This window comes from Dermacentor albipictus, chromosome 9, assembly GCF_038994185.2.
Source record: "Dermacentor albipictus isolate Rhodes 1998 colony chromosome 9, USDA_Dalb.pri_finalv2, whole genome shotgun sequence".
Classification (NCBI taxonomy): Eukaryota; Metazoa; Arthropoda; class Arachnida; order Ixodida; family Ixodidae; genus Dermacentor; species Dermacentor albipictus.
In genome coordinates, this window is record NC_091829.1 from 119641133 (window position 1) to 119653634 (window position 12502).

General features: G+C 49.7%; 1 protein-coding gene across 2 annotated transcripts in view; it reads right to left on the reverse strand.

The window, feature by feature from the left end:
* Window positions 1–12502, reverse strand: part of LOC135911246 (uncharacterized) — a 104175-nt gene that overhangs the window by 47846 nt on the left and 43827 nt on the right. For both annotated transcript variants that reach the window (XM_065443438.2, XM_065443439.2), the window contains 2 exons: window positions 7151–7278; window positions 4877–5057 (listed from right to left, as the gene is read on the reverse strand). In XM_065443438.2, coding sequence (XP_065299510.1) covers window positions 4877–5057; window positions 7151–7278 — 309 coding nt within the window. The remainder of the gene's footprint in view (window positions 1–4876; window positions 5058–7150; window positions 7279–12502) is intronic.

Sequence of the window (12502 nt, forward strand, 5' to 3'; positions counted from 1 at the left end):
GAGCGTCCATCATGAAACCCTGCAATAACCCTTAAACGCATAAGCAAGATGACTGTCGCCCGTTACCTCGTCTGTTTTTCCCGAACTGTATAGCACTTTTCGTGCAAAATTGGCAACTGGAAACAAAAATCGCAAGGAGTTGAGAAATTAAGCGATATACTAAGGGAGAGAGCCAAAGCAACAACCAAACTGCAAGCAAAAGTGAATAATAAAAAAAGTTAAGAGTTGTTTATGAGACTATTTATGGATCAACATCTTTTTATTGAAAAAGGAAGTAGAGAAAACGCCGCCGGAAGTGGAGAACAATTACTTGTTTTGAATGACGCTTCTACAGTTATCGGTCGAACCGCCTCACGTAGCCACTTCTCTGCTGTGTTTATGTGGGTGTTTTTCTAACCTTTCGCGGTGAGCGCAGTACGCCTAGAATCGCAGAGTCCTGCGCTCTACGCGGTTGTATGGGACTGGCGGCCGCACAGCGTTACGCAATTCGCGGAACAGTCAAAACTGATCAACAAGGCGAAAATAACTGATATTCGAAACTATAACATGCGAAACACTGAAGAAGCCGTAAAACATGAACGCAGCCTGAAATCAGTAAAAAAAAAAACCTGGCATAGGACAAACCATGATGTATGCACTAAAAGATAAAAAGGGGGATAACATCAGCAATCTCGAAGATATAGTAAAAGCAGCAGAAAAATCCTAAGCTGACCTGTATACAGTACCAAGAGTAGTCACGATACCTCACTTAGAAACAGTAATGAACAGGATACAGAAACTCCTATTTGACAGAAACCAGATTTGAAACCCACATAAACCCAGAAACCCACATTTGACAGCTTCTCCAGAATATAAACACCTGGCATTTCCCTGGCATAGCGAATCTTGTTACAGAAAGATGCTTGAGATGCAGCGTAATTGGTGTCTGCCTCACCAAATTACGCTGCCGCATTCCCACCCTAAATTTCTATTTATACAGGTCGGGTTTGGTTCCCTCTCCCCTTTGTTCTTTTAGTGAAGAGGAGGAGACGATACAGCACTTTCTTCTATCTTGCCGCCGCTTTGCTGCGTTAAGAAAAAGATTGTTGAAGATACCTTTTCGAAGAATTGACCTGGACTTGACAGAACCTGCAATTCTCTCGTTCGGGGCGTCCACTTTGGAATTCAGCCACAGGGATGCATGCTTCGCTGTCAACATTCATTACAGAATCTAAGCGAATGCCCTGCTAAATTCTATTTTTTTATTACTTTTAAATTAATTATCCCTCATTCAACAGAACCTTTCTGATATTATTTTAGTCGGTGATTCAACCCTATTCAATGCTATATTATATTCTATATTATTTTGGAATAATCCACCCATTTCTTGGCCAATCCCCCATCATGGGTAGGAGCCACACGTGCCACAGGCTACAACAACAACAAAGGAACAAGAGATCAGGATCGCCAGTCGGCCACTAGAGACTGTGAAGGGGCACGTTTACCTAGGTCAATTAATCACAGGCAACCCTGATCATGAGAAGGAAGTTCACAGAAGAATAAAAATAGGTTGGATCGCATACGGCAGACATTGCTAGCTCCTGACTGGAAGCTTACCATTATTATTGAAAAGTAAGGTGTGCAATCAGTGCATTTTGCCAGTGCTGACATATGGGGCAGAGACTTGAGAGCAAGTTAAGGACCGCGCAAAGAGCGATCGAACGAAGATTGCTAGGCATAACGTTAAGAGAGAGAAAGAGCGGTTTGGATCAGAGAGCGAACGGGTATAGACGATATTCTAATTGACATCAAGAGGAAAAAATGTAGCTGGGCAGGTCATGTAATGTGCCGGTTAGATAACCGTTGGACCATAAGGGTTACAGAATGGTTACCAAGAGAAGGAAAAGTCAATCGAGGACGACAAAAGACTAGACGGAGCGATGAAATTAGGAAATTCGCGGGCGCTAGTTGGAATCGGTTGGCGCAGGACAGGGGTAATTGGAGATCGCATTGCAGGGAGAGGCCTTCGTCCTGCAGTGGACATAAAACAGGCTGCTGCTGCTGCTGCTGCTGCTGCTGATGATGATGATGATGGTGGTGGTGGTGATGATGATGATGATGATGATGATGATGATGATGATGATGACGGAGGTGGTGGGCCCCCCCCGAAAAAAAATCCTGGGTACGTGCCTGCATCGTGGCCATACACGTCCGGGTAAGCCTCGTGGAGAACGGACAGACACGGATACGTGCTGGTCTGCAGAAGCCTAAGAGAAACGGCTTGCGCCCTATTCAACCTGGGGTGAGGGGGTGGAAAGACCCTTCTAGACATGTAGAAGAATTTAATAATCTCGTTGTGAGTAGCGGGAGCATCCCTGTGGCCGTAGGGAGGAGGGGAGTCGGTGCTTCTTGCAGAGGAAGCGCGGTCGGTGAGGTCACGTGCAGCCTCGTGAGCAGACTCATTCATGTTCAGGGGAGCACCCTCGACCGACCCTACGTGAGCTGGAAACCTGTGGATTGAATGATGCGTGAGAGCATATCGACTCGAGCTGCTAAGAAGACGAGCAGCTTGCTTGGCGATGCAACCCTTCTGAAAAGCCCTAACTGCCGTTTTGGAATCGCTATATATCTCGGACCCACGACCGTCTAGCAGGGCGAGGGCGATGGCGGCGATGGCTATGGCGATGGCTATGGCAATGGCGTTCTATCTGGTATAGTAATATGCAAGTGGAAGTAAAACGTGCTCGTGTCGATCGACGTTACGCGGCGCGCATATGACATCGCGTTTGTCCTCGCGCGCTAGGGCGCGTTTATGGAGAATTTTCCCGCTGCATGCTATAGACAAGCGCTGGCGTGGCTGAGCGGAGGTGTTGCTCACTGCCACGCAGTGGACCCGGGTTCGATCCCGGTGGGAGCTAGGTCTCCTTACAGTGAATCTGTTTATGCAGACCCTGTGCCGTCGTTGTCGGACTTCGCTAAAAAGGGGCCACGTGACCTAGCGGGAGAGGAAAAAGGGCTCAACAGGGGAAAAGGCGTCGCCCCTTTCCCCCTGTGAGAATGCTATCTTAGACGCGAATATTATACGGTTGCCACATGGTGCATTTTCGGCGATCGAGCCAGATTGGCATCGAATTTATCGAAGATTGATACCACCCTGCCGCGAAAGAAACATGTTATGCTGGCGATTTGCGGCCAACGAACAGTTCCGAGCAATTGACACGCAAATAGGAGCGCGTGGCTGCCGGCACTTCTTGATGGCGCAAGAAGTGCCGGCAGCAACGTTAATCATCAGGCCAATCCTTCCAATCGTCAAAACAATTGCAGCGCCCGCATCTCCAGTGGGGGGCCTTTCGCCCAATATACGGAACTTTGGATTAGTAGTTCCGCACATTCCATCCCAACTTCAACTATGGGAAAACCACGAGTAGTGCGTACTCCTGAGGAAAAAGCTGCCTACGGCGAGCATCAGTGAGAGTTGGCCCGTGAACGGGCTCATCGTCGTAGGGCCGACCCCGAGCTGCGCGCCGGAGATGCCGAGTTTAGAAGCAGCGCTCCTAAAGCATGCTCATTACGCGAAGCACGCAGAAGCGAAAATGAGGTGATAGAATGGTGAAACAAAATATTTACAATACAGACTGCTTGCGAAGTTTGACTGTGTAACACTCGGTGTGACTAACACAGCTTCGCTGTTCGGCCATCTTTACGGACTGGAAGGCGCGGTGATTCTTCTTTCTTTCTTTGTTTTTTTCACTCCCGGTGATAACTGCTATGGACACCGGACACCGGCGGCGGCAGTCACCATCGCCACCGAAACGCCTGTTGTAATGAGCCCACAACAGCTTACAATGGCAAACCTTCACAAGGCAGCGTCAGCGATATCTCTGGTGTGGAGTGTACCGCTTTGTCCAGCAGCACGCACGATCTTGTACCGCCCGTCAAAAGCCACTCCACAGTGCCCTCCTGGCGCACTACAGCCGTCACCGTGTCCTGCTCAGCCGCGTCAGCATCAACCTCTGTGACCTCCTTCCATACAGTGGCTGCGGAAATCGCTGGATTCTTGGCGTCGATCACCTGATGCTCTACGCCGTCACTATGGCCCTTGCCGCAGCGACGTTGCGACGTTCATTCTTCGTAACTTCGTCCTTCGCCACGGCTCTCCTCGAAAACTGCTCGGCGATAGGGGTTGTGTCTTCTTGTCAGAACCACGGTCCGTACCGTACCATCGACGCCACCTCACTTGTGAACTATACCGTCGAGCCGTCACACCATCGCCGAACCTTCGTTGTAATGGTCGCGAGACCGTGCTTGTTAGCCGCCTAAATAAAGCGACATTACGACCACCTCGTCTTGCCTGCTCCCCGAATCGCCAGAACGAGTTTAACATGACCAAAGTAATGAAACAGACGGGCCTCGCGTTTTCGGTGGTAGCTGGAAGACGACGACCCGTGCGGTCACTGCGAGAGAGCTCGTGCTGTGCGCTGCTACTAGGCTGCCGCTAGGCGTATTGTAATTACCTTTGTAATTAAATATCATTACACACGTTACATCAAACAGATAGCTCATATGAGATTAACAGCCAAAAACGTTTAAAGCGATAGCGTTAAGGTCCCCGTGTCGCCGAAAATCCGGCGTCGGTGTCGGCGCCGGCTTGCAAATTAAAAAAAAAAACTTAACTTTTAACTTCATTTTCTCTTCAAATTTGCAAGCTATTAGAGTGAGAATAAAGCAAAGTGTTTTTAACTAATATTTTCTCATTCTAAACTAATTTACTGTATCTCTTTAGCGTTCCTTGAGGCACTGTGCATGTGCGCTTGCGAATGCATGCGCGCGCCAGCCAGTTGGCGAATAGGAGCGAGTGAGGGACAATGGGGCGCGAGGAACGAGGCATGCGCGGCACCTGATCAGCTCGGCGTCGTCCAGCGGGCGGTCGTCCGCCGTGAGGAACTCGCCGAGGCACTCGACCTCGCACTTGGCCAGGCACTGCGCCAGCATCTTCGGCGCGTCCGCGTCGTCCGGCCGCCGGGCGCGCCAGAAGAGCGGGGGCTCCCGCACGAGCGCGTCGCCGCCCGCCACCAGCCCTGCGTCAGTCACGTGACGTGCGTGCTTCTGAACAGAGGCGAAACGACCGAGGCTGCGCGCTTTCCTTCAACGACGAGCGTGGTTTGTCTCATTCCAGGCACTTTGCTGCAGCTATATAGTAGGTATTCCGTGCTTCGCATTCCACACTAGTAGGTATTTCACACTTGGGACCTCCCGACTGAAGATATCAGTGCCGGTATAGCAGTAAATGCGAGAGAAACGCGTTAGCACTCCGTCAGACCTCTTTGCCGTCCCGGATCCATGATTTCAACCGCATGCACCTCCATTGCTTAATTTTGTTTGGGAGATCATTCGACAAACGTCCTACCTCTTTGAGGACACTGAGCACGTGCTGGTGGGCGAGTTGGTTATACATGATTACAACGAAGGCGCCAAATAAAACAACGGACGAAGGAAGGAGACACGAGACAACCCTCTTTGAGGAGCGAAGTGCAAATGGCAGTGGCTCTCGCAACGGTGGCTTAGCGGCAATAGGCTGTTCGCCTGCTAAGCTAGAGATCGCGGGATCAAATTCCGGCAGCAGCGGCTGCATTTCCATGGGGGGAAAATGCAAAAATGCCATTGTCCCGTGCATTGGGGGCACGTAGAAGATCCCTTGGTGGTCAAAATTAATCCAGTGTCCCCCACCACTGCGTTACTCATAATCAGATCGTTGTTTTGGCCCGTAACACCCCATAATTATTTGTCTCCTTCAACTAACGGTGGTCATAAGCATGCAGACCACCGTCATTTGCAACGCTATACAGGCCGCCTCAACTATCATGCACAAAGATTTTAAAATATGCAAATGCCACGTAGCTGTACAAAACGAAGCTAATGTTGTTTGCCGTCACTTGTGGATACTCATGTTATTTTGTTCATTCCACGTAATTACATAATTAGTGGCAATTAATTAATGAACATCGGAAATGTTATCATTACATTTAAAGTGTCAATTAAACAATTGTGGATCAACACATAAGATTCCCGATACAGCTTTCTGTTGCCCAATACGTGCTACATAAAGGTGTTTTTCCGAGCGGGGCACAAGCCCGCGAATACATGGAAAGTGCCGCAAGCGGCCAATCGTACGCCAGTGAAGGTCCAGTGATATGCCCACTCATACAATACTAGCTGCGGACGGAACCACACCGCGTAATCAGGCAGGTTTGAGATCGTAAAATAAAAGGAGCAGACATTGCTTACGACGGGAGTCGCAAAATTTCAAAAAAAAAAAGTAGAATGACAATAATCGTAAAAAAATTGAATGCGAAACACGAAATGTCAAGCAATCACTGCCTCCACGCTTTGTTTGAATTCAAGGAAGCGAAACCATCAGTGCATTGCGCTACGGCTAACCAGCCACAGTGTAGTTCTAGCCACAGCACTTAAAGGGTACAAAGGGCGCAGAGGAGAGAGGGGGCTGTTGTTCCGATGCAGCGCGGTATACGGCGTGTAAGCTGCATTGTCTTGGGTGTTTCTTGGCCCTTACGGCTCATCTGTGGTTGTCAATATTGGACGTTTGAAAGAGTGCCAGCCTTTACAATCAAACCTGCCTCGCGAATTTTTTTGTTACCGCCCTATTTCAAAGGAAATGCCATTAGAGATTATCCCTATTATCGGAGCAATCACAATCTCTGGTCGCAGCTGCGTGAGGGCGTAATGAACACGCCCACATTGGCGTATGCACCATGGTGGGCGTTGCACAGCAGCGCCTACAAATGGCGCGATGATGATAATTTATTGGCATGCCCTCCGAAAAGGGGCGGTGTGTCGCCTAGCCTCGCCCGCGATTGCTCCGATGCGAGCGCCGCCTGACGGCATGGAAAACTTGGCGCGAAGGCAGTTTACTTCCTCCCCGTATGCGTCATGCGGGGAAGCAAAACGTCATAAGGCGCGAAAGCCAAGCGAGAAATACGACTGTTCGCGGACGCGAGAGCTTCTAGCCTTCCCAAAGGCTTCAAGTTCTAAACGGTGCGTCAGTACTCAAACCTCTGACAGTTACGGGCGACGTCAGTCAAGGAAAGAAGTGACCTCGCTATCCCGTAGAAGGGCGAAAGCGGGTAGACCGATGACGTGCACTATACGTTACCGTCGATGAGGTCGTGCTGTTCTTTCCGCAGGTCAGTGCCAGCGACGTCGTCGTCGCCGCAGAGTTCGCCGACCCGGAAGGCACCCTCGCGCCACGGCGGCTGTTCGTGGTCCTCTCGGAAGCAAAGGCTGCGGAAGTAGAAGGCGTGACGTTAGCACGCTCCCTATGGCCCACAATGTGCAAAGGGGACAAAGAACACGAGACCAGCGCGTTTATTGGGTCACTCGATGTCGGTGCGTGTTGTAAAGCGCTGACGATGAGTAAAACAAGGTTGAACTATTAGCCACGACGGGACACACCAGACAGGGAGAGCCGGCGCAACGTTTTTGTCGCCCTTGTCTGGTGCGTCGTCTCTCGGCTATTACAAGGTTCAGTCTGTGCCTTACAAAAATTAAAATTGAGCAACTTGGAAGGTATTCATCTTGTGATTTGTGCAGCGCTCACAGGACACAAAACGACAGAAACAGAAAGTGCAGGAGACATGCAGTGACGCATTGCAAGCCTGTGCTGAAAGTGAACGTATGCTACGCATATCCTTAAGAGTTTAAGAGGAAGCTTTAGCTCGGGCCCAACTCCGATGCTGTCTATTCAAATACATGTAAAAACGCAAAAACGTTTTTCTGAGATGACCCTTCGACCGATTTTATTGAAATTTGTTGCATTTGAGAGAAAAAGTTAAATTCTAGTGACTGTTGAAAGCGGAATTTTGATTTGGGGCTTGAATTTTGTTTGAAAAATTTTCAAATATTCTGAAGTTTGAAAAAAAATAGAAGCACGAAATTTACAAATTAATAGCTCTGCATCAAGAACAGATATCGCAGTTCTGCAAACGGCATCCGTTAGATCATTCAAAGCAGACAAATTTGATGTGAAATTGTACATCTTACGCGAATTAGTTATGTTGTTTACAAGGTTTCTGCAAAAGTTGCAATTACATATTAACGATCTTTTTTTAGATTCATGTGTAAGATGTCAAATTCGTTCGCTTTAGAAGTGCTATCACATACAATTCACAGAATCGCGATATCGTTTTTTTTTTTCTTGCTGAGTTGCGGAGTTCTAAACTTGATAGTTTCGCTTCCTGTAAATTTGCGATTTGTGCCAATTTTTAATAAAAATTTGGCGACCTAAATCCAAAATTCAAAACTAATAGTCACTGGACTTTCTTTCAAATGCAACAATGCCCGTCAAATTTTGTGCAGTGCTTGCAGAGAAAAAACGAATTCTCCTTTTACATGTATTTAGATAGCAGAACCCGAGCTAAAGCTTCCTCTTAAAGTTGTTCAGACATTCTTTTTTTTACTTTCTTTCTGTTCCCTGTGAATATATACAGGTGCAAGCGCACCTGTATATAAGCTAGAAATATTCGGGATATACTAGCATCATCATCTAAGACTGAATGCCCTGATGCCATCGGATGCCATCCTTGTCGAAAACCGCGACGTAAAGTATGCCCCTACATGGTCACATCGCAACAAGTTACTAGTGCGTCTTCAAACTTTTGTTTAAAAATCAAAGGCGATTTCGACTGCGACACAAAAAAACGTAATATTGTCACGTGGTAGTGACGGTAAAGAGAGAACACAGTAGCAGTACTGTGAAAGACAAAACTAGCTTTTATTGGGCGAACCTGTGCCCACAAAATAGGCTACACTTAAAGCACAACGATAGCGGCGAACACAGTCGGCGATCGGCGAAAATCTGATCAGCGGGTCAAGCGCGTCGGCTTTTATAGATCAGTCGTCGAATGTTCCAGATTAACTGATGGGACCCGCGTGTCCACAAAGTTCTACACCATTCGTGTCACGCGATGAAATCTGATAAGACAAGGTTCGGCGACAACAGACACGCGGATAGAAGCGTCGATAACTTTCCAGAAACATCGGATACATTCAGGCGCATCCCTCGCTGTGCGATTACAGTTGTTAAGCGGCGAAACGTGGTCGCCCGATAAAGATAAGTACACGTGTCAATACCCCCCTCTTAAAAAGCATCGACCCGATGCTACATACAAGAGAAATAAAAACACCCGTAGCAAAGAAAACAACAAAAAAATAAGGAATTTCGTCAGCGACCGTAAAAGAGTTTAAGGCGCACCACGTGGACCACTTCAGATCGTGCGCGGCGCCGCTGTGAATGCGAAATGCCGTCTGGCACGACCTCGTAGTCCAGAGCGCCAATACGTCGGATGACCTTGTAGGGTCCGAAATAGCGTCGTAGTAGTTTCTCACTGAGTCCGCGTCGGCGTATCGGTGTCCAAACCCAAACACGGTCGCCGGGCTGGTACTCAACAAAGCGTCGTCGGAGGTTGTAGTGTCGGCTGTCGGTCCTCTGTTGGTTCTTGATCCGTAGGCGGGCGAGCTGTCGGGCTTCTTCGGCGCGCTGGAGATAGCTAGCGACGTCAACATTCTCTTCGTCAGTGACGTGGGGCAGCATGGCGTCGAGCGTCGTCGTCGGGTTCCTGCCGTAAACCAGCTTAAACGGCGGGATCTGTGTTGTTTCTTGCACCGCCGTGTTGTAAGCGAATGTTACGTACGGCAGGACGGCATCCCACGTCTTGTGTTCGACGTCGACGTACATCGCTGGCATGTCGGCGAGGGTCTTATTCAGCCGCTCCGTAAGACCATTCGTCTGCGGGTGGTAGGCCGTGGTCCTCCTGTGCCTTGTCTGACTGTATTTCAGAATGGCTTGGGTGAGCTCCGCTGTAAAGGCCGTTCCTCTGTCGGTGATGAGGACTTCTGGGGCGCCATATCGAAGCAGGATGTTTTCGACAAAGAATTTCGCCACTTCGGCTGCGCTACCTTTCGGCAGTGCTTTAGTTTCAGCGAAGCGGGTGAGGTAGTCTGTCGCCACGACGATCCACTTATTCCCGGATGTTGATATCAGAAATGGCCCCAGCAAGTCCATCCCGATCTGCTGGAATGGTAGGCAAGGAGGCTCGATTGGCTGTAGTAGTCCGGCTGGCCTTGTCGGCGGTGTCTTGCGTCGCTGACAGTCTCGGCATGTTCTGACATAACGGGCGACGTCGGCGGTCAGGCGCGGCCAATAATACTTTTCTTGTATCCTCGATAGTGTCCGGGAAAAACCGAGGTGTCCAGCGGTCGGATCGTCGTGTAGGGCGTGCAATACTTCTGGACGAAGTCCTGACGGGACAACAAGAAGGTAGTTTGCGCGGACTGGTGAAAAGTTCTTCTTCACGAGTAGATTGTTTCGAAGCGTGAAGGAAGATAATCTGGGCTTAAATGCCCTGGGGACAACGTCGGTGTGCCCTTCCAAATATTCCACCAGGCCTTTTAGCTCCGGGTCTGCCCGTTGCTGTTCAGCGAAGTCTTCCGCGCTTATCATGCCAAGGAAGGCGTCGTCATCTTCGTCATCTTGCGGCGGCGGGTCAATGGGGGCGCGTGATAGGCAATCGGCATCGGAGTGTTTTCGTCCGGACTTGTAGGTTACAGTGATGTCGTATTCTTGTAGTCGCTCCACCGCGCCAGTCGTCCTGAAGGATCATTTATACTCGCTAGCCAACACAACGCGTGATGGTCACTGACGACTTTGAATGGCCTGCCATAAAGATAAGGGCGAAATTTAGCTGTAGCCCAAACGATGGCGAGGCATTCCTTTTCGGTCGTAGAATAGTTGCTTTCCGTTTTTGACAGCGACCGGCTAGCGTAAGAGATCACCTCTTCGACTCCGTTTTTCCTTTGGACTAGAACGGCACCGAGGCCTAGGCTACTGGCGTCAATATGGATTTCTGTATCGGCGTACTCGTCGAAGTGCGCAAGTACCGGCGGCGACTGCATGCGTCGTTTGAGTTCTTCATATGCGTCGGCCTGCGGCGTTTCCCACTTGAACTCAACATCACATTTAGTTAGACGTGTCAACGGCTCGGCGATGCGTGAAAAGTCCTTGACAAAGCGCCTGTAGTAGGCACACATGCCAAGGAATCTACGCACTGCCTTCTTGTCGGTGGGCTGCGGGAACTTTGCGATGGCAGCTGTTTTCTGGGGGTCGGGGCGTACTCCGGATTTACTGATGATGTGGCCTAGGAACAGAAGCTCGTCGTAAGCGAAGCGGCATTTTTCTGGCTTCAGAGTGAGCCCTGACGACTTGATGGCCTCTAGTACTGTGGCAAGCCGCCTAAGGTGGTCGTCGAAATTTCCGGCGAATACAACGACGTCATCCAAGTAAACGAGACAGGTCTGCCATTTCAATCCCGCTAAAACCGTGTCCATCAGGCGCTGGAACGTTGCAGGCGCCGAGCACAGTCCAAATGGCATAACCTTGAACTCGTAGAGGCCGTCTGGGGTGATGAAGGCGGTCTTTTCGCGATCTCTTTCGTCGACTTCTATTTGCCAATAGCCAGACTTGAGGTCCATCGAGGAGAAGTACTTAGCGTTGCAGAGCCGATCCAATGCGTCATCTATCCGTGGAAGGGGGTATACGTCCTTCTTCGTGATCTTGTTCAGACGACGATAATCGACGCAGAAACGAAGGGTTCCGTCCTTTTTCTTCACCAGCACAACAGGGGATGCCCACGGGCTTTTCGACGGCTGGATGATGTCGTCGCGCAGCATTTCGTCGACTTGTTCTCTTATAGCTTCGCGTTCTCGCGGCGAAACTCGGAAAGGGCTCTGGCGGAGTGGTCGAGCGTACTCCTCGGTGATTATGCGATGCTTGGCGACTGGTGTTTGTCGAATCCTCGATGTCGTCGAAAAGCAGCCTTTGTATCGTCGGAGCAGACTTCTGAGCTGCTGTTGCTTAATCACTGGGAGACTTGGATTAATGTCGTAGTCTGGTTCGGGAACCATGGTCGTCGGGCTACATGCGGCGGAATCCGAGAGGACAAACGCATTACTGGTTTCCACAATTTCTTCGATGTACGCGATCGTCGTGCCCTTGTTGATGTGCTTGAACTCCTGGCTGAAGTTTGTCAGCAACACTTCAGTTTTCCCTCCATGCAGTCGAGCGATCCCTCTTGCGACGCAAATTTCACGGTCTAGCAGTAGACGTTGGTCACCCTCGATGACGCCTTCTACGTCGGCAGGCGTTTTGGTGCCTACGGAAATGACAATGCTGGAGCGAGGCGGGATGCTGACTTGACTTTCGAGCACACTTAAGGCACGGTGACTACTAGAGCTCTCCGGTGGTATCACTCGATCTTCCGACAGCGTTATGGATTTCGACTTCAGGTCAATGATTGCGCCGTGTTGGTTCAGGAAGTCCATGCCGAGAATGACGTCTCGCGAACACTGTTGCAGGATAACGAAGGTGGCAGGGTAAGTACGGTCATGAACGGTAATTCTTGCCGTGCAGATTCCAGTCGGCGTAATGAGGTGTCCTCCAGCGGTCCGAATT